This window comes from Zootoca vivipara, chromosome 6, assembly GCF_965207765.1.
Source record: "Zootoca vivipara chromosome 6, rZooViv2.hap1.1, whole genome shotgun sequence".
Classification (NCBI taxonomy): Eukaryota; Metazoa; Chordata; class Lepidosauria; order Squamata; family Lacertidae; genus Zootoca; species Zootoca vivipara.
Genome location: NC_142589.1, coordinates 72,408,171 through 72,428,222, shown reverse-complemented (window position 1 = coordinate 72,428,222; position 20,052 = coordinate 72,408,171). Strand labels below are relative to the sequence as shown.

Here is a 20,052-nt window from a genome sequence, read left to right as displayed (position 1 = left end):
TGGGCAAAAAAAAAAAAATGAAAGACACAAATACAGGATGGGTGACACCTGGCTTGAGAGCAGTACATGTGAAAAGGATCTAGGAGTCTTGGTAGACCACAAACTTGACATGAGTCAGCAGTGTGATGCAGCAGCTAAAAAAGCCAATGCAGTTCTGGGCTGCATCAATAGGAGTATAGCATCTAGATCTAGGGAAGTAATAGTACCACTGTATTCTGCTCTGGTCAGACCTCACCTGGAGTACTGTGTCCAGTTCTGGGCACCACAGTTCAAGAAGGATACTGACAAGCTGGAACGTGTCCAGAAGAGGGCAACCAAAATGGTCAAAGGCCTGGAAACGATGCCTTATGAGGAACGGCTTAGGGAGCTGGGTATGTTTAGCCTGGAGAAAAGAAGGTTAAGGGGTGATATTATAGCCATGTTCAAATATATGAAAGGATGTCATATGGAGGGGGGGGGAGAAAGATTGTTTTCTGCTGCTCCAGAGAAGCGGACACGGAGCAATGGATTCAAACTTCAAGAAAGAAGATTCCACCTAAACATTAGGAAGATCTTCCTGACAGTAAGAGCTGTTCGGCAGTGGAATTTGCTACCAAGGAGTGTGGTGGAGTCTCCTTCCTTGGAGGTCTTTAAGCAAAGGCTTGACAGCCATATGTCAAGAATGCTTTGATGGTGTTTCCTGCTTGGCAGGGGGTTGGACTGGATGGCCCTTGTGGTCTCTTCCAACTCTACGATTCTATGATTAAAACTATGGGATTCCACAAAATGAGGTGGCTGCCAAGTTGGATGGATTTAGAAAGTGATTATACAAAAACATGGAGGACAAGGCAATGAGTGAAGGCTAGTCCTGGCTATATGCTTTCAGAATCAGTGAGAGCGTGCCTCTCTGAATGCCATTTGCTGGGGAACAATAACAGGAGAGGGCTACTGTGCTCATGCTTTGCTTGTGCATTTCCCCCAAGCATCTGATTGGCCACTGTGGGATACAGAATGTTGGACTGCGTGGGCCATTGGTCTGATCCGTCAGGGTTCTTCTGATGTTATCAAGGCGTTTTACAGCCTCAGTGCCATGACAGAAAAAGTCATGCTAGCAGAGAGGTAATGGGGGTTGTGGTCCAAAACATCTGGAGGGCACTAGGTTGGTGACAGCTGCTCTACAGACCCCCCACAAAGTCCATATGTGTCACCCAGAATTGACCTAGAATGAAAGACGAGTTGGGATGCTGCTTTGCAGGTGGTATTTCAGGGAAGCCCAAACCGCACAGACAATTTTTCAGGTGGGTTTTGCACAAAGGTAAGCCTTTTAGTCAAGTCACAGCTGTCCGAGTGAAGCAAGACGAGAGCACGCCAAGGAGTTTTTCTGTCTCCTGACGCATGGCCTCGTGCTCTCCCTGAAAAGAACAGCGGGTTCCCACCCAGGAATTTATTTCTTATTTCCTTCTTTGTTGAGATGGAAGAGAGTGTCCCATCTGGGTGATGGATAGCTGGGAGGAGAAACTGAGGAGGAAAAAAATGACATTGCAGTTCTACTATAAATAGCCCAAGGAATGGTGCACATTCACTCAGCCTACGCAGTTGACCTTTGGCAACGATCGCCTCTGCTGCAGCTGCCTGGAGCCCCAGGTAAGCTCATCCTTCCAAGGAAAAATGGGACCTGCCTTATACTGAGCCAGACCATTGGCCCATCTCTCTCAGTATTGCAGAGGCCTTCCCAGACCTCCCTGGAAATGTTGAGGACTGATTTTGAGGCTTTCTTCATGTTTTTCATGCGCTCTGCCACTGAGCTTTGTCTCTCCCTTTCTTTTATATCCTATCCTTTTCTGCAAGGAACTCATGGTTCACCCCCACCCCCCGCATTTTAACCTCACAACAACCCTTCGGAGGTAGGGTAGGTTGCATGGGATACCAGTTTGCTACCAGGCCAGGTTCAAGGTTATTGTGTTAAATCACAAAGCCCTAGAAAACTTTGGCCCAGTTTGGTCCCAAAGTACCTTAAGGACTATGTGATTCCTTAAATTCGACCTTGATCTTTAAGGTCTACTGTTGGCCCACTTTGGGTGGTCCCACGTGCCAGCTGGCCTTTACCAGGGACCAAACCTTTAGTGTGGAAAGTCCCTTCACTGTAGAGTTCCCTGCCAGCATCTCTGTCTACTTTCAAACGTCTGCTGAAAACCATACTCTTTAGACAGGCCTTCTGAACGTGAGATATTTTGCAAGCAGCTTTTATGGATGTGTTTGATGTTCTTTCTTTCTTTCTTTTTTCATTGCAGCATTATGTTTTTAGGCTGCATACCGCCTTGCTCTATGAAAGTGCAGTCTATAAACAGTTAAAGAAACAAATAAATTCATGGGGAGGAGGCAAGTCAGTGTGAGTGCAGAGGGATCTCTGGGTTGATGGCAGCAGCTCCATGGGCTGCAAATTTGGAGCTTCTCCCGAATTGTGGCTGCTCTGTCACATCACAGCAAATGCAGCTCCAACCACCAGGAGGGGGCCACCATTGCTCCATGCTCCCATGGATTTAATAAGTTGGTTTTTTTAAAAAATAAATAAATGAATCTGGGTATCACTACTGAGGTGTTACTGCTGTGCAGCACTTTGCACACGATGAAAAGATGGCACACAAAACCTGGTGGGATTTTATTTCTTATGCTTTGGACAGCATTCACCATCCATACCAGCTCAGGAAATGTGAGTGTATTGATTTATAATGGTATGCTGCCACTTCTCCTTCTCTTTCTATGGCACAATGTAATGCTCCCGTGCTGTCGTTTTCAGCTTCAATTCATTATGCTTCAATTATTATTATTATTATTATTATTATTATTATTATTATTATTATTATTATTATTATTTTAAAGATGGTACATAGAGTTTATATATAAATAATTGGTTGCATGGTTTGTTTATTTCTGATCTACCTTCTAGGCAACTCTGTTGAACCGAGTGTTTTGCACCTCTTTGTAACAGAAAAATCACCATGTGGTCTCTTCTTGGCTGCTTCCTCCTCACTGCTTTCCTAGCTACAGGTGAGGAGACATCTTACCAGTTTCTGCAAGAGTTGGTAGCTCCTGAGATAACAACAAAAACCAATGCTTCTTTTTCCAGAGTCAGTAGGTTTGCTGATGGCATCAAACAGAATTTTTCATTCTGAGAAATCTGTGCAAGAAACTAGCCACCATTCTGTATTTTTGAATGTTATTCCCAGGTGGGATGGAGTATGGAATGGGACCAGAGATATGGATAGCAAACCTACAAGTTCTCAACCAACAGCGCCAATGAAGTGCTCTCCCAATATTCCTGGACCCCAGCTTTCATCAACCCTAGTCAGCTTAGTAATTGATCAAGAATGATGGGAGTTGTAGTCTGGGCACAATTCTATGAATGGTAAAAACAGCTAAGTGTTTGTTTTTCCAGGTACTTGTCTTCAGTGTGAGGTGTGCTATGGTACAGGCAGCAACTGTACTGGCGAAATGAAGACTTGTGGTGCTGGTCAAGATACCTGCATTATCAGTCTGATGGAGTATTTACAAAGTAGGTATTCTTGAGAGTCTTGGGCTGAGGTATCACATAGGTGCTGTGCTGAAAATTTCATATGTTGACTATATTCATTGGGTGGATGTGGATGAAGCAAACCCCTCACAAAAACTATGTCTCTGTGTAGAAATTTCTCCAACATTTTCAGGAGGGGGCTGCCCTGTTCTTGACTGAACCTTTCCCTTCTTAATCACCTGTGTAGCTCCCGTGACAATCACATATATCGCTAAGGACTGTGGCTCATCCAGCTTCTGCAAAATTGGTGCTGAAGAGATAAATCTTGGGAGTGGAGTGCGGGTGAGATCAAATAGGGTCTGCTACAAGGAGGATCAATGTGGAACAGTCTCACTTCCTGGTATGTACTGTCTTGTCTATAATATCTAGAAACTTGCATGGCTGCCCTCCAATTGTGACCCCTCGTTCTCCAACATAGCTACAATTCCCAGAGTGGTTTAGCAGTCTGTTCCTCTTCTTAGGGAACTTTGAGAACTGTAGCTCTGTGAGGGGAGTACAGAAGTTGCGTAGCAACTCTCAGCACCCTTAGAAACTACAGTTCCCAGAACTCTTTGGGGGAAGCCACAGCTGTTTCAAGTGTTGTGATACTGCTTTAAATGTATGGTGCAGATGGGACCTTAGATTCCCAGGAAGAATAATGGGCTCAGCCCATTATATTATGTAGGAGCAGCCAATGTAGCACCCTACTGACACCAGCATTGCTGCCACTTACCAAGATGGTGGCAACAAAGTTGGGATGGTGCAGGTGCCCTGATTGGGGAGCATGGGCATATTCTCATGGTATACCTGCACAGACCCAACCTCACCACAGCCCTGACCCACCACCCCTGCACAGTACTAGTAAGCATCAGCAACAACAGTATGGGGATGATGGCTCCACATCAACACCCACTGCAGCCACTTCTGCTGATAAGCCTTACACCTTTGGACCCATCTTTAAGAACTCAGCAGCCACGGTAAGCCTCCTTTCACTGAACCGGGAACTTACTGGCAAAACAGGAACTCAACTTGCCTAGTGGAATTAAATTAAAACTGCCCAGTGGAGTTAAATTTAATAGACTGGGGCATCACACTGAGACAGATTTGCCAGTACCCTCTGGTCTGAATGCTCTGCCCCCTAACCCCAGGCATGGAGAAACTGTGCCTCTGCAGTTGAAGTTGGACTTCAATTCCCATCAGCCTCTGTGGGCATGGTCAATGGTCAGAGATCTTAGGAGTTGTAGTCCAGCAACAGCAGAAGGACCCCAGGTTCTCCACCCTGGCTGTAACTGTGCTTGTTCGTTGTCACTTCTCAGTGGGGAGGGAGCTTTAGTCCATACAATCTTAAGAACATAAAAAGAGTCCACTGGATCAAGACAATGGCCCATCTAGTCCAGCATCCTTACAATCACCAGGTAGGTGCCTGTTAGAAGCTCGCAAGCAGGACCTGAACACAAGAGCACTCTCCCCTCCTGTGGTTTCCAGCAAATGATATTCAGAAGCTCTGAGGATGGAGATAGAACATAGTCATCATAGCTAGTGGCCACGAGAGCCTTGTGGTCTATGAATTTGTCCAATCTTCTTTTAAAACCATCCAGGTTGATGGCCACCACTGTCTCCTGTGGCAGCGGGTGGCGCTGTGGTCTAAACCACTGAGCCTCTTGGATTGCCGATCAGAAGGTCGGCAGTTTGAATCCCCGTGACAGGGTGAGCTCCCGTTGCTCAAACCTAGCAGTTCGAGAACACGCCAGTGCAAGCAGATGAATAGGTACTGCTGTGGTGGGAAGGTAAATGGCATTTCTGTGCGCTTTGGTTTCCATCACGGTGTTCCGTTGTGCCAGAAGCAGTTTAGTCATGCTGGCCACATGGCCCGGAAAGCTGTCTGTGGACAAATGCCGGCTCTCCTAGGCCTGAAAGCGAGATGAGCGCCGCAACCCCATAGTCACCTTTGACTGGACTTAACCGTCCAGGGGTCCTTTACCTCCTTTACCTTTTTAATGGTGCTGCATGAAAAAGTGCTTCACTTCATATGTCCTGAATCTTTCAGCATACAAATTCAGAACATGAAAATTTAGTATTTAATTCCTTCTGGCTTTATTTTTCATCAAAAGAGCTGAGGATAGTGACAAGAGTTGCTTCTTCCTCAGCCCCCTATTGTTTCAGAGCTGAGACCAGGCATTGGTAACAGACACCTGATGGCTGACCTTCCATTTCTCTCCATAGTGCTGCCACCACCAGACACCAAACCCAATGGTCTCCAGTGTTCTGGCTGTGTTGGGCTGTTTTCCACCAAGTGCAATGAAAAGCCTGTTGCCTGCAGCGGAGAAGAGACCAAGTGTGTCAACATTACTGGGAATATCACAGGTAGAGAGATTCTGTGTTTTCAAAATTGTCTTTCCATCATCCTGATCTTCAAATGCGCTCAAGAGTGGGGTAACCAGACTGATCCCCATGGCAACTCCATAACCACCTGGTTTAGGTAGGCTTAGAGAGAAGGGCAGGGCCAAGCAAGCACACCTTGAGTTTCCATGGCTCACTGGGGATTTGAGCCCATGCTTCCAGATCCACCTTTGAATGGTAGCCTCTGAATGATTTGGATGCCAACTCCCATCAGCCCTACCTCAAACTCCCCCGGGCTTTCTGCTTGATCCAGGGGACAGATGTTTGAGCATCTCATGCACTGCACATGCTTAAGTCAACCAGCTTTATTTGTACTTCCTAGACTAACATGATTTGGGATGTAGGTGGCACTATGGTCTAAACCACTGAGCCTAGGGCTTACCGATTGGAAGGTTGGTGGGTTGTATCCCCACGATGGGGTGAGTTCCCGTTGCTCGGTCCCTGCTCCTGCCAACCTAGCAGTTTGAAAGCACATCAAAGTGCAAGTAGATAAATAGGTACCGCTCCGGCGGGAAGGTAAACGGTGTTTCCGTGCACTGCTCTGGTTTTTCCAGGAGCGGCTTAGTCACGCTTAGACCCAGAAAAACTGTCCGTGGACAAACGCCAGCTCCCTCAGCCAGTAAAGTGAGATGAGCACCACAACCCCAGAGTCGTTTGTGACTAGACTTAACTGTCAGGGGTCCTTTACCTTTACCTTTTTTAGACTAACATGTGGGTTGAAGCAGCTATTCTCCAGTTTTCATGCTCCTCCAAATTTTGTATATAATCCTTAGCTTTAAAAGAAGTAGTAGTACTGGAAATATGTTTTTAAGGGTAAAATTCATTCAGATTTTTAAAAATTCTAATGCATTGAAAAAGATATGCAGAATGACACAGAAACAGGATAAAACAAACTTATGAATACATGGGATGATGACATGAACCAGAAATTGACTGTGACCCATCCATTGCTAATCCACATTTTCTCCAAAATGTCATTTTAAAAGGGTGGTGGCAACTATAGTGGGCAGAGAGAGCTGTTGATTGCAGGCTTGATACTGACCAACATGTTGGCCATTTCTTGCAGCGGTTCAGACCATCGATATTTCCTTCAAGGGATGCGCTAATGAGGCTTTCTGTACCATTCTCAATTCGAGTTCAAGAATGTTTGCAGGAATCAGTGTGGATCTGACTAAGACTGAGTGCAATGCAGCTGTTTCCATCAAAGCTCTGTAACCAGCTGACTCTTACCGTACATCGCAGAATGTCATTGCTGCACCACATCTTTCTTGTCTCAATGGCTTGCCCTTCTTCACATGCTGACTTTCTTATTGATTAGTTGATTAGCTTCTCACAAAATCAAATCAAATCAAAAAATAAATCACTGGAGAACTTGATTATAAATCCTTGCAGTGCAATACCTGAGTCCACCACTTGAGGCAGCATATGCTCCTTTAGAAGGAATTCAACAATATAATAGAGGGAGGTTGTTGTTGTTTTTTGTATGGCAGTTTAAACTCTTCCCTGAGTTTAAAAATCAGGTGGGTAAATGACCAGATCAACAGGGAATCACGTTGGATATTCTGTGTGTGCGAGAATAATTTGTTCCAGAAACAGAGAATAACAGAGAAGAAGTTTCAAGAAGCAGCAAAAGGCTGAGATGGTTTTGTCTATGCGCAGTGTGACAGCTGATATGATGGTCTACACCGCAGGCCACACCTCTCATTGGTTCTGCTATTCATCCTCCTCAGGCGGTTGTGCAGTCCAATAGTGTATCCTTTAACTGTAATTATGTCTCTTGTTGTTGGATATTCTCTCTGTGTGAGAGATAATAATTTGTTCCAGAAACAGAGAAGTTTCAAGAAGCAGCATAAGGCTAAGATTGTTTTGTCTATGTCAGAACGTTTCTGTGGGAGCTTTTTCTTTGGACATGCGCAGTGTGACAGGAAGCACTGATAACAATGGTTTTGTGTAACTTGTGGTAACTTGTTGTGAGTCTCTTGCTTGCGACTTGCGGTGAGAGAAGCAGAGAGAGAGTCTTGGACTCTTGTTGGACTCTAAGCTTGCCTTGACCACAGCAGTGGTGAATGTCTGTATATCTTTGCTACCAATATGCTTTTATGCCTGTCAAGTAAACCTCTACACTTGATTGAATCTTTAAGGCGTCCATGAGTGTTTATTGTCTACTTCCACCCTGAAGACGCTTCCAAGGAAGGAGCTGCGTTGAGATGTAACTCTGCTGGGTATGGATACTGGCACACACATTCAGCAAAAGTGATGCTGGACCCAATCCTTCTAAATCATTCATCTGAGGTTGATGAATTGATCCAAAAAATTAAAGGTAGCTGTGAGACTTAATAATAATTTATGGAAAGAAATGTCCCAACTTAAGAGGGAAATATTTTCAGTGCAAATTCTCTGCAACAAAATACTGGTGGATTGGGGAGGGCCACTTTTTTAAATTATAGAATGTGCATCTGAGCATACGCAAGATGTACTTTCTCAAGAGTAACAAAATGTATGTGTGTGCCAAGTATCCTTAATCATGTGCAGAGTGTCTTTGATCAGGTACTATGATCCGGCCAACGATAAGCAACATCTGGAGAGCTGAGATAGAGGCTTCCATTGTATATCAAAGGGTCTCCAAGGTGGGCTAACTGGCAGTGGTGGGCATATGTGACAACAGCAGCACTCCAATCAGTGTCAAACAGCTTGGGGAGGCCATTTAAATTTCCCACAAGTCCCTGGGCTAAGATATGATGCCACAGAGGCACTGTGGGAAATTTAAATGGAAGTTCCCAGAACCAACTGCCTGGTGCTAATGGCAGGAAGATATTTTGAAGAAGTGTGCTCTGCTGGAGCACAAAGTTCCCGGCAGGTGAACATTGCTGACATGAAAGAAAACTGCCGAACTGCAGACAGTTAGGCATCAAATGCCTTTTGTGCTGGGACTCTTCAAAACTGATTATGGAGAGGAAGCAAAAGGTATATTTACACCACCAGCCCTACACACCTGTGGGGATTACTTAGAATGACAGAGGTGTGCAAATTTATGCAGGGGTGTGGAGAATATGGATAGAGAAGATGGCTTTAAACTATGCTTTACTCAGAGTAGACCTCATTTACTCAGAATAGGCCATCAAATAAAGCTGAATGTCGGCAGATGCAAGGCAGACAAAATAAAGTCCTTCTTCCCATGGCACATAGTTAAACTATGAAATACTCTATGAGGGAGTATTCCCAGAGCCGCTGAAAGAGGCAGTCATTAAACCGCTTCTTAAAAAAAACATCTTTAGACCCGACAAATGTGGCCAATTATCGCCCAGTCTCAAATCTACCATTCTTGGGCAAGGTGATTGAGCGAGTGGTTGCTGAACAATTCCAAGCACGCCTGGAGGATGCGGACCATTTGGATCCCTTCCAAACGGGATCCAGGCCTCATCATGGGACTGAAACTGCCTTGGTCACGCTGGTCGATGATCTCCAGCGGGCTAGGGACAAAGGTGAGAGCTGTTTCCTAGTTCTGCTGGATCTCTCAGCGGCCTTTGATACATCCTTCTGGACCGCCTAGAGGGGTTGGGAGCTGAGGCGACTGTCATACAGTGGTTCCGCTCCTTCCTCCTGGGCCGTGTTCAGAAAGTGGTGGTGGGGGATGAGTGTTCAGACCCCTGGGCTCTCACTTGTGGGGTGCCTCAGGGTTCCATCCTCTCCCCCATGCTTTTTAACATCTATATGAAGCTGATGGGAGAGATCATCAGGGGGTTTGGGCTGGGTGTTCATCAGTATGTGGATGACACCCAACTCTATCTCTCTTTTAAATCAGAACCAGTGAAGGCGGTGAAGGTCCTGTGTGAGTGTCTGGAAGCGGTTGGAGGTCGGATGGTGGCTCACCGATTGAGGTTGAATCCTGACAAGACAGAAGTACTGTTTTGGGGGGACAGGGGGCGGACGGGTGTGGGGGATTCCCTGGTCCTGAATGGGGTCACTATGCCCCTGAAGGACCAGGTGCGCAGCCTGGGAGTCATTTTGGACTCACAGCTGTCCATGGAGACACAGGTTAATTCTGTGTCCAGGGCGACTGTCTATCAGCTCCATCTGGTACGCAGGCTGAGACCCTACCTGCCCGCAGACTGTCTCACCAGAGTGGTGCATGCTCTAGTTATCTCCTGCTTGGACTACTGCAATGCGCTCTACGTGGGGCTACCTTTGATGGTGACCCGGAAACAGCAATTAATCCAGAATGCGGCAGCTAGACCTACATTGGCTCCCAGTACATTTCCGAGCACAATTCAAAGTGTTGGTGCTGACCTTAAAAGCCCTTAACGGCCTCGGTCCTGTATACCTGAAGGAGCGTCTCCACCCCCATCATTCTGCCCGGAAACTGAGATCCAGCGCCGAGGGCCTTCTGGCGGTTCCCTCACTGCGAGAAGCAAAGCTACAGGGAACCAGGCAGAGGGCCTTTTCGGTAGTGGCGCCCGCCCTGTGGAACGCCCTCCCATCGGAGGTCAAGGAGATAAACAACTACCTGACATTTAGAAAACACCTAAAGGCAGTCCTATTTAGGGAAGTTTAGGAAAGTATCTGTGATACTTTAATGTATTTTGGTATTTGCTGGAAGCCGCCCAGAGTGGTGGGGGAAACCCAGCCAGATGGGTGGGGTATAAATAAATAAATAAATAAATAAATAAATAAATAAATAAGTGATTTGCTCCCACAAGATGTAGCACCAACTTAGAGGACTTTGGAAGGATCAGATGAATTCATGGACAATAAGGCTCTCAGTGGCTTCAAGTCACAATAGCCGTGCACACTGCCAGAACGGTATGCCTCTGAATACCAGTTGCTGAAAACTGCAGGAGCAGTTGCACTCAGGCTGTCCTTACAAGCTTTCCACAGGAATCTGGTTGGCCACTGTGAGAGCAGGGTGCTGGACTAAATGAGCCTTTTGCCTGATCCAAGCGGGCTCGTCTTACATTCTTATAACAATCTACTTAACATGCCAACTCTAAAACCTGGCACAAATAAATGCTAACTGAGAAAAAAAACAAGAAAGATGGAGGTGGCATGATGAAAATACCATAATGAATGCAGGCTATTGCTTTTTGATAATCAGAAATAGATCGGAAAGGGTGGGATTGGGGGGGGGGATTCAAACTAGTCCAGCATTCTTCTAAATATCCTGCTCCAAAGAGACAGATTTTGAAAAAGAGTGATGAATGAACCCACCAAACCAACTATTTCCATGAACACAGAATCATAGCATTGAGGAGCTGGAAAGTACCATGAGGGTCATCTAGTCTAATCCCCTGCAATGCAGGAATCTTTTGCCAAATGTGGGGCACAAATCTATGACACTGAGATCTACTGGCTGTGCTATTTCCCCAAAGCACAGTGATTGGAGAACCTTGATGAAATAATTATTTCTCATTGAAAGCTAGACTTGTCTATCAAAATGATTTATCTCCTCCTCCTCCATAGCTGCCAAGTTTTCCCTTTTCTCGCGAGGAAGCCTATTCAGCATAAGGGAATTTCCCTTAAAAAAAAGGGAGAACTTGGCAGCTATGTCCTCCTCCTCCTCCTCCCCCTCCCCCTCCCCCTCCTCCTCCTCCTCCTCCTCCTCCTCCCCTCTTCACGCAAGTTACATCAGGGCATTTCTCTTATAGTCAGCTTGCTTTCGATTTTAATAGCCACCACAACAAAAAATTCTTCTGATGACTAGATGACTTTTGGGTGAATAGTGTGGCATGAAGCTTTGCGGGGGTGGGGGGGGTGGTTATTCACTGCAGCTCAAAGGACTTTGCTGAAAACACACACACACCACAATTCGCTTGTCATTTTTTATACAGAGCCAATGCATGCCTATGGAATCCAGTTTGTAATTTCCCTAGCTCCACTTGGAGCTGTCTATGGTCCTGCTTTTTTGTCTTACCACCATTTGTCAGAGCTTTCCTCTGGAACATCTATACTGTATAAATAAAAATGTAAAATGCCAGGTTGTGTGTGCTCAGCTTGCTCCGAAACCTCTTGACCGATTGAGTTAAATTTTTGACACAACGTTGCAGTCCAATAGGGGAGTGTTTGTATAAACTTAGATTATACAGATGTCACACCTGTCACAGGTAAAAACAGGTTTTTTTAAAAAACAAACAAACAGAAAAACAGGAACAGGAGAGGTTGCAAAACATCACCCTCTAGCGGTGACTCCACTGGTACTACAGCTAGAAAAGCTTCCCTCTCCAAAACAGCTCAGCTCAGGTTTGCAGGCAACCCCTGCTGCACAAGACCGAAACTGCAGACTGAGCTGAGTGGAGCTGGGGGACTCGCCTGGACTGGGGGTGGGGGCAGGACGGGGTCGGGACAGGTCATGGGTCGGGACGGGACAGGACAGGGTGGGGTGTGGTGAGTCACAGGGATGAGCCACAGCAACACGTGGCTGGGTACTGCTAGTAAGGACATAAAAAGAGTCTGCTGGTTCAGGCCAATGGCCCATCTAAACCAGCATCCTGTTCTCACAGTGGCCAACCAGGTGCCTGTGTGAAACTCACAAGCAGGATTTGAACTCAAGAGAACTCTTCCCTCCTGTGGTTTTCCAGAAACTGGTATTCAGAAGCATTGCTGCCTCTTACCATGAAGGGAGAGCAAAGCCATCATGGCTAGTAGCCATCAATAGCCCTCTCCTCCATTAATTTGTTTAATCCTTTTTTAAAGCCATTGCTGTTTCCTGTGGAAGTGAGTTCCATAGTTTAATGATCTGTTGCATGAAGCAGTGCTTAGCCTAAAACCTGATCTAAAACAGGATAAGCAACTCTGGCTGCACTCAGCGTACTCACCCAGTCTGTTAGCCCACAATAGACAGCACTCATCGCCATCCAAAAGCAGGATTTCAGTGCCAATACTCTTCAGCTACAGCTGATGTATTTTATTTGTCACCTACCAGTGTTATCGGCTGGTCGCTGCTTGATGACATCACTTGAGTGCCACCATGCTCTGCTACTGCTGGAGGTCAGGGTGGAACATTAAAAAAATAGACACTAGTGTATCTTGGGCAATTTGAGCTCTTCATTCCCTGTAAAGCCCAAGGCCTATAAATAACTAAGGGCCACAAAGTGAGGGAGGGCTCAGGCAGGATCTCTTGGTCTTCGTGCCAGAAGAAAATCAAGGAAGGATCTTCACATGCAGAAGGCAAGCAAGAACTGGGAGGGAAAGTGCAAACAACTCTGGAGTGTGGCCAGCCTTTCCAGAGGCGGCATTCATGCGAAGGCAAGTGCCTTCTCCATGTACATGAATCCCAGCAAAAAATACCAGCCCTTTTTCAAAATCATCACAGACAACCTTGTTTACACAGCCCTTGATGGCCACTGATGGTCCTGCAGAGGAAATAGAAGGAAAGGACAGTCCGCATTTAGGCTGGAAATTGAATCCATCTTAACTGGTTTCTGCTCCAGATTTTACAGTTCCGTTTTTCTAAAATGGTGGCTAGGGAAACCCAGCCAGATGGGCAAGGAATAAATATGTTGTTGTTGTTTGTTGTTTCTAAGGCAGCTTGGAGAAAAAGGGAGGAATCAGGTTGGATTCTGGAGTTTCAGAATTTTTCTGAGAGGGGAACTCAACTGCTATTTTTTATAAGGAAGCTTCTAATTCCCCCCCCCTTCATTATTTGAAAGTTATGAAATCATAGCGCACGCATAAAAGGACGACAAGGTGCGATGACTGAATTTCATCATCGCACCATTTTGCAAATTAGACTTTTAAAAAAATTAAAAAGACTGGGGGAAACGGAACAAGATTCTCTTGGGTCAATTATCTCATGAAAAGCAAAATTCTATAAAATAAGTCTACCCTAATTCATATCCTAGAAAAATGAATCCCAGTGGGAGACATATATTAACAGATTTTTGCCATGACCGAGGTGGCGCTGTGGTTAAACCACTGAGCCTAGGGCTTGCTGATCAGAAGGTCGGCGGTTCGAATCCCTGTGACGGGGTGAGCTCCCGTTGCTTGGTCCCAGCTCCTGCCAACCTAGCAGTTCGAAAGCACGTCAAAATGCAAGTAGATAAATAGGAACCGCTACAGCGGGAAGGTAAACGGCATTTCCATGTGCTGCTCTGGTTTGCCAGAAGCGGCTTTGTCATGCTGGCCACATGACCTGGAAGCTATACGCCGGCTCCCTCGGCCAATAATGCGAGATGAGCGCGCAACCCCAGAGTCGGTCATGACTGGACCTAATGGTCAGGGGTCCCTTTACCTTTACATAGTAAGTCAGATTTTCCCAGAATGAAAAAAAGTCCTTTTGTTGTTGTCTCCCCTCCTCATCCTCCTCGTCATCTTGCTATCCATCCTTCCTCCTCTGCCTCAGATGTTAGCCTCCTTTCCTCCTCCAACCCTTGCCATTGCCTCCTCCTACCTGTCATCATGGTATCATTCACAGGGTTAGTGCCATCTGTCTGCGGCCATGTGAATTACACCTTGACAACAGTCTTGTACAAATACCGGTATATATATTTGAAAGAGAGAGTGTGTGTGTGTGTACTTTACATAGTTAGAGTAAGTCATACTTAAGAGTAAATCCACTGAAAACCAGGATGCATGTTTGTGTATGTGTTCCAATGAAGTTGGATGATGAGAAGTTCAGGGCAGCATAAGGGGGTACTTTGTCATACAGTCCATAAAATGAACTATGAAACTGAACAAGATGTGCTGGTGGTTGCTAACTTGGAGAGCTTTAAAAGGGGTTTGGACAGGAGGATGTGGCTGTCACTGGCTGCTGGTCATGATAGCTCTATTAACTTCTGTAACTGAATATCAGCTACTGCTGATCACAAGTGGGACAGAGTTATTGTACTCATCTACCCCTTGTAGGCTTCCTGTAGGCATCTGGTTCACCTCTGTGAATTTTGGAATGGCTGGGCCTCTGGTCAGACCCAGCAGAGCCATTTATGTGGTTACTTACCTGTCCTTGCAGTCCCATGGATGTCAAGGCAATAGTGCTGGTCTCCAGTACATTTGACAATCTCTTCTTCGCTGCATGTATAGTTCTTCGGACAATAGCAGGCTGGGCACTTTATTCCATTGAATGCAGTGCTTATGGGTGGGACTGGGAGAAAGAAGAGACAGTCCAGATTTGGGAGGAAGGAAGGAGAGAGCTCTAAACACAAGGGTGGAAATAACCTTCTCCCATAGAGCTGAGTGGCTAGTAAGTGGAATCCAGGTTTTCTCTAAGTCCACTGAGTTGTTACAATACAACAGCCTTTGGTTGCTTTGCCTTGATATTCTTGTAGTACCAGAGAATTCAGTGGGGAAAATGCTGATGTACCTATTGGAGCACTTTGATATGTAAAACTTGCACTTTTACAATTGCCACATAATATCTACAGGTATTTGCATTTAGGAAGAATGGTATCTTTCGTGTGGCAACACCTGCACTTTGAAAATCCCTGCCTTTGGGCATTCAGGCAGAGGCCCTCGATATTTTGCTTGATGCCTGCTCAAAACTTTCCTGCTTTTGTAAAGCCTATCCAGACACCTGATTCGTAGAATCATAAAACTATAGAGCTGGAAGGTACCCCAAGGATCTTCTAGTCCAACCCCCTGCAATGCCAGTCATTTTAGACAATATTGAGTTGGGTGGACAATATTTTAGACAATGTTAAGTATGGTCAGACTCAGTAGAAGACACCTTCCTATGGTCCTACGATTCAGTGACCAGCTCTTCAACAGTGATCTCTGGGCCTTGTTAAAACAAACACACACAAGTAAGGAAGTAGCTCGGTGATAGAACCAAGATCCATTTTGCAAATCACTCTTCCCCAGCCCAAGTAGGAAGCTGGTGGGTTTTAAACAACAACAACAGCAACAACAACAACAACAACAACAACAACAACAACACAATAGAATGTGGAATGATAGAATGGGCAAAGACAAAGGGATACACCAGTGACTTACCACCAGGAATGTAATCATTGCAGTCATTATTGCTGCAGCAGAAAAGTGTGCTTGATACAATTCCTGACTTGCCCACATTAAATGTGGAAGGGCCTTTGTCGTTGCAGTCACTGGGGGAGAAGCAAAACTTGCGAATAGTCCTTGATCCTGTTGGGATCAAGGAAGAGAAAGTTTCAGTTGGAAGAGAGGCCCCTGGCATAAATGATTAGCCCTGTAATCCAAATTATACTGACCTGGAAAGAAGATGTATGCTACATTTTGGAATATACCTTCAAAGCCATAGAATCCTGGGAACTGTAGTTTGTTTAAGGGTGCTGGGAATTGTTAAAAGACACCTATCCCTTCCACAGAACTACATGTACCAGCATGTCCTGGGAGGAGAGATTGATTGTTAAACCACTCTGAGAATTGCAACTGCTGAGAGTAAGGCGACAATGGTTGCAACAAGTAACTTGATCCAGTTGGGGGTGACAGACAGAAAGGCAGTAGTATAGTCTTCCTCCTCCCTGATTCATTCTCTTTTAGTAACTGCTTTTTGGTAAAAGAGATCCATTCCTTCCAGTCTTTACTTCTTTCCTACCCTTCTCCAAGTTCATTCATTATGAGTTTCCATGTGCTAGTGTTAACATCTCGACTCCATCTTGGCCACAGGTAAAATCTTCACTCAGAATGTCTTTGGCTGCCATGAGTAATAAACTTTATGTTTTCTTTATCCATTCAACCAGCAGTCTTACCAGCCTATTTCTTTCTGCATACTGCTGTAATATATTTACCAAACTCCAACATAAACACCCCCTCAGCACCCTCAATCAGCAGGAGTTCCCAGGATTCTTTGGGAGAAGCCATGATGGTTGAAAGTGGTATCATGGCGCTTTTAATGTATGGTGTGGATGTTGACCCAAGTTCACGCCATACATGTAAAGCACTACGATAAAACTCTGAACAGTCATGGCTTCCCCCAAAGAATTCTGGGAGCTGTAGTATGTTAAGGCTGAGAGCTGTTAGGAGACACACACACCCTTCCCCTTCACAGGGCTACAATTCCCAAAGTTACCTATGAAGAAGGTTCAACTGTTAAACCACTCTGGAAATTGTAGCTTTGTGAGGGGAATAGGAGATGCCTAACAACACTCAGCCCCTTTGACAAATTCAAAGCTCCCAGAATTCTTGGAGGAAAACTGACAGTTTAAAGTGGTTATCATAGCATGCGGCCTCAGTAAACTCAATATGGTTGACTTCTGAGTAAATCTGCTTGGGCCTGGTCAGTAAGACCAGCCAGTCCATGGAAAAAGGAAACTATAGCCTTGACTCATTCCTGCCATCCACCCTATTTGCTGGATCCTGTGGGTGTGTAACATCTTATGAAACTCACCCGTTGTGTTCATGGTTCGTGCTGCACCACATCTGTTGAGCACAGCAGGGCAAATGATCTTATTGCCACTACAACTGTCCCCAGCAGCGAAACATGACTCACATGGCAGACATTCCCCTAAAGCAGGAGCAAGAAAAAGCAGACAAAAGGCATATTCACTGTGGCCAGGACCCCCGGAGGGCATCTTTTAACCCTAAGAGCCAACACAATACTCATTGGATAGGTGGGTGGTGGAGGACTCCAACTCCCATCATTCCTGACTATTCCTTGTGCTTACTGAGACTGATGGGAGTTGGAGTTCTCCGAAACCACTTGCCCGATCACGTTCAAATTTGGCCACAGCGTCACATGAGGATATCAGAGTGTTTCCATCTGCTTAGATTGCCCACATGTCACACCTGTGCCATGAAAACCAGCTAAAACCCACTGGTTTGGAACCCTGAAATCAGAGACCTGGGGAAGCTGGGAAATAGAAGGCAGAAGAGGGTGCCACACAGCGCCCTCTAGCGGCGGCTACACTGGTACCACAGCTAGAAAACCTTGGTCCTCTATCGGAGGCTACACTGGTACTGCAGCTACTAGGTCGAATGGAGGCTCGCCTTTACAGACTAGGCAGAATGGAGGTGGGGACTCGCCTGGGTGTGGGTTGGGGGCAGGAGGGGATGGGATAGGTCCATAGCTGCCAAGTTATCCCTTTTTTACAGGGATTTTCCCTTATGCTGAATAGGCTTCCTCGCGAGAAAAGAGAAAACTTGGCAGCTATGGATAGGTCATGGATCGGGACAGGGTGGGGAGAATCTCAGGGATGAGCCACAGCAACACGTGGCCTGGCCAGCTAGTTTATTTATAAAAATGAGGAAGGACCTTGCCCTTGAGGTCTTAGGATATTCTCATTTGAAGCAGAAAATTGCTTTTTAAAAAATCAAAGCAAAAGTCAAATATAGCCATCATGGCTAAGTAGCTGTCAGTAGCCTTGCCCTCAGAGTTGGAACACATTTTGTTTAGCACGAGGAAGCTTTCAGAATGTTAATATGCATTAATTTGAATCTCTAAATGATCCATGATTTGGAGATAGCTCTGTTGTTACAGCATGCGACTCATAATCTCAGGGTCATGGTTTTGAGCCCCACCTTGGTCAAAAGATCCCTGCATTGCAGGGAGCTGGACTTGATGATTCCCGTGGTCCCTTCCAACCCTACAATTCTATGATTCTAATAACACCAGAGTCCACCTGTGCTTACCTTTCCTTGTCAGGAATAGTAGCATTCCTGCATGAAACCAGCAGAGGGCAAAAACATGCATCAGAGAAGCCCAGTTCCCTAGGTGAGTCTCTGAGAGCTTGTGGGATCACAGTGCTGCAAGAGAGATCAGGCATGACTCACCCTCCAAAGACTAAAGGCAAGGTACACAGAGAGATGCATGCCAGTGATAAATTGCTTTGGCTCCCTCTCCGATTTAGGAAGGAGGAAGTAGATATGGAGAAAAGGAAGCCATGGACTCAAAATTCAGTCTGGCTTACTTTGACCCAGAGCTGGACTGATATTAAAATGTCAGCTTTGCAGCCAGGTTCTCAAATTGTGTGGTTGTTTCCACCCTCTCAACAAATATTCCACTTCTGTCAATGATAAAAGGAGACACACATGCTTGAACTTACCAGCGCCTGATGACTACAGCCCACCACAGTGGACAACACCTCCAGTGGTGCTTTAAATTATGCCATAATGAATTGGTTGGTCTTTTTAACCAATGAATAGCCATGTCATGCTAAATTCCATTCATGCCAGTCGTTGCGGTGTGACACAATGATAACCCTCACTGGAGCACAACACTACTTCTCCCCTCCCCTTTCCCCACAATGCATGCTTCTGTTTACCCATTAAAACAGTTGGGAAGAATCGTATAGCTGTATACCGCCTCAAATTTCGTAAATTTACTCCCACCATTTCTGGGTTGATAGGATTGCAAATGGATTTTTTAAATTGCTGAAAGCAATTAACATGGAACTGAGCAATAAGCTTCCACTACATTCCTTTGTTGTTTTTGATGCAAGTGACACACACATTATACATTTACTGGTGTTGCACCCTCGTTTCATTCCCTCCAACCTCTTTGCCTCCCCATCTTTTCCTTCAAGAAGTGTGCTCTGCAGTGCTGGACTGACGTATAAGCTAAGCAAGCTATAGCTTAGGGCCCCACTCTCTTGCCCCCCCCCAAAAAAATTAAAGGGGTAAAAAAACCTGGATGTATTATTCACTATTGTATTTCACTATTAATATACTTCTTCTTAATTGTATTTCAGTTCAACAATTACTTTGATAAAACACATATTTTGTTATGTGCAAATGGCTTTAGATACCTATTAGGTCCATAAAAGACCATATATGGTACCATATATTTAACACAAAAACCAGAGACAATTTGTTGTTGACAAAGGACAACTGGACATATAAAGGGCTCCGTTACCTTCAGTAGCTTAGAGCCTCATGAAATCTAAATCCGGTCCTGATGCTGTGTTCAGCCTTGAGTCCCATTAGGGGAAAAGGTGGGGTATTAATAAATAAAGAAGGTTTATTTTTACCATGTCCAAAGTGCCCGGATATTTAGCTCCTCCTTTCTCCATTGCTGGGCATGGGAAGGACGAGGTATGCGAGCGTCATTCAGATGAGCACTAAGGAAGCTGACGGAAGGACGAGCCCCTCTACAAATCTCAAGAAAGATAAGCAGGCACACACAGCCCTGAAAAGTAGTGGCAGCCGAGTGGACTGAGCTTGGCCAAATAGCACATGGGGCCAGAGGCAGAGGAAGTCCTCAGCAGGTGTACTTCAGCATC

At 45.5% G+C, this 20,052-nt stretch overlaps 2 protein-coding genes across 2 annotated transcripts; one reads left to right on the top strand and one right to left on the bottom strand.

Moving 5' to 3' along the window:
* The first annotated feature begins 249 nt into the window (after positions 1–249).
* Positions 250–8,062, top strand: LOC118087818 (phospholipase A2 inhibitor gamma subunit B-like). The gene is made up of 6 exons (XM_035120830.3): positions 250–1,623; positions 2,927–3,027; positions 3,416–3,532; positions 3,738–3,890; positions 5,753–5,893; positions 6,996–8,062. The coding sequence occupies exons 2-6, from the start codon at positions 2,979–2,981 to the stop codon at positions 7,142–7,144; spliced, it is 609 nt and encodes a 202-aa protein (XP_034976721.3). The 5' UTR covers positions 250–1,623; positions 2,927–2,978; the 3' UTR covers positions 7,145–8,062.
* Positions 8,063–11,757: 3,695 nt separating this feature from the next.
* On the bottom strand, positions 11,758–19,574 carry LOC118087825 (phospholipase A2 inhibitor and Ly6/PLAUR domain-containing protein-like). The gene is made up of 5 exons (XM_088671220.1): positions 18,464–19,574; positions 17,223–17,339; positions 15,851–15,997; positions 14,859–15,002; positions 11,758–13,275 (listed from the first exon to the last, which is right to left on the bottom strand). The coding sequence occupies exons 1-5, from the start codon at positions 18,522–18,524 to the stop codon at positions 13,064–13,066; spliced, it is 681 nt and encodes a 226-aa protein (XP_088527346.1). The 5' UTR covers positions 18,525–19,574; the 3' UTR covers positions 11,758–13,063.
* Between the last annotated feature and the right edge of the window lie 478 nt (positions 19,575–20,052).

Coding starts and splice junctions, on each gene's coding strand:
- LOC118087818 (XM_035120830.3), top strand. CDS start 2,979: ATGTGGTCTCTTCTTGGCTGCTTCCTCCTCACTGCTTTCCTAGCTACA. Junction 3,028..3,415: donor CACTGCTTTCCTAGCTACAG/GTGAGGAGACAT, acceptor TTGTTTTTCCAG/GTACTTGTCTTCAGTGTGAG. Junction 3,533..3,737: donor TCTGATGGAGTATTTACAAA/GTAGGTATTCTT, acceptor TCACCTGTGTAG/CTCCCGTGACAATCACATAT.
- LOC118087825 (XM_088671220.1), bottom strand. CDS start 18,524: ATGCATGTTTTTGCCCTCTGCTGGTTTCATGCAGGAATGCTACTATTC. Junction 17,340..18,463: donor ACTATTCCTGACAAGGAAAG/GTAAGCACAGGT, acceptor CTCCTGCTTTAG/GGGAATGTCTGCCATGTGAG. Junction 15,003..15,850: donor CAATGATTACATTCCTGGTG/GTAAGTCACTGG, acceptor TCTTTCTCCCAG/TCCCACCCATAAGCACTGCA.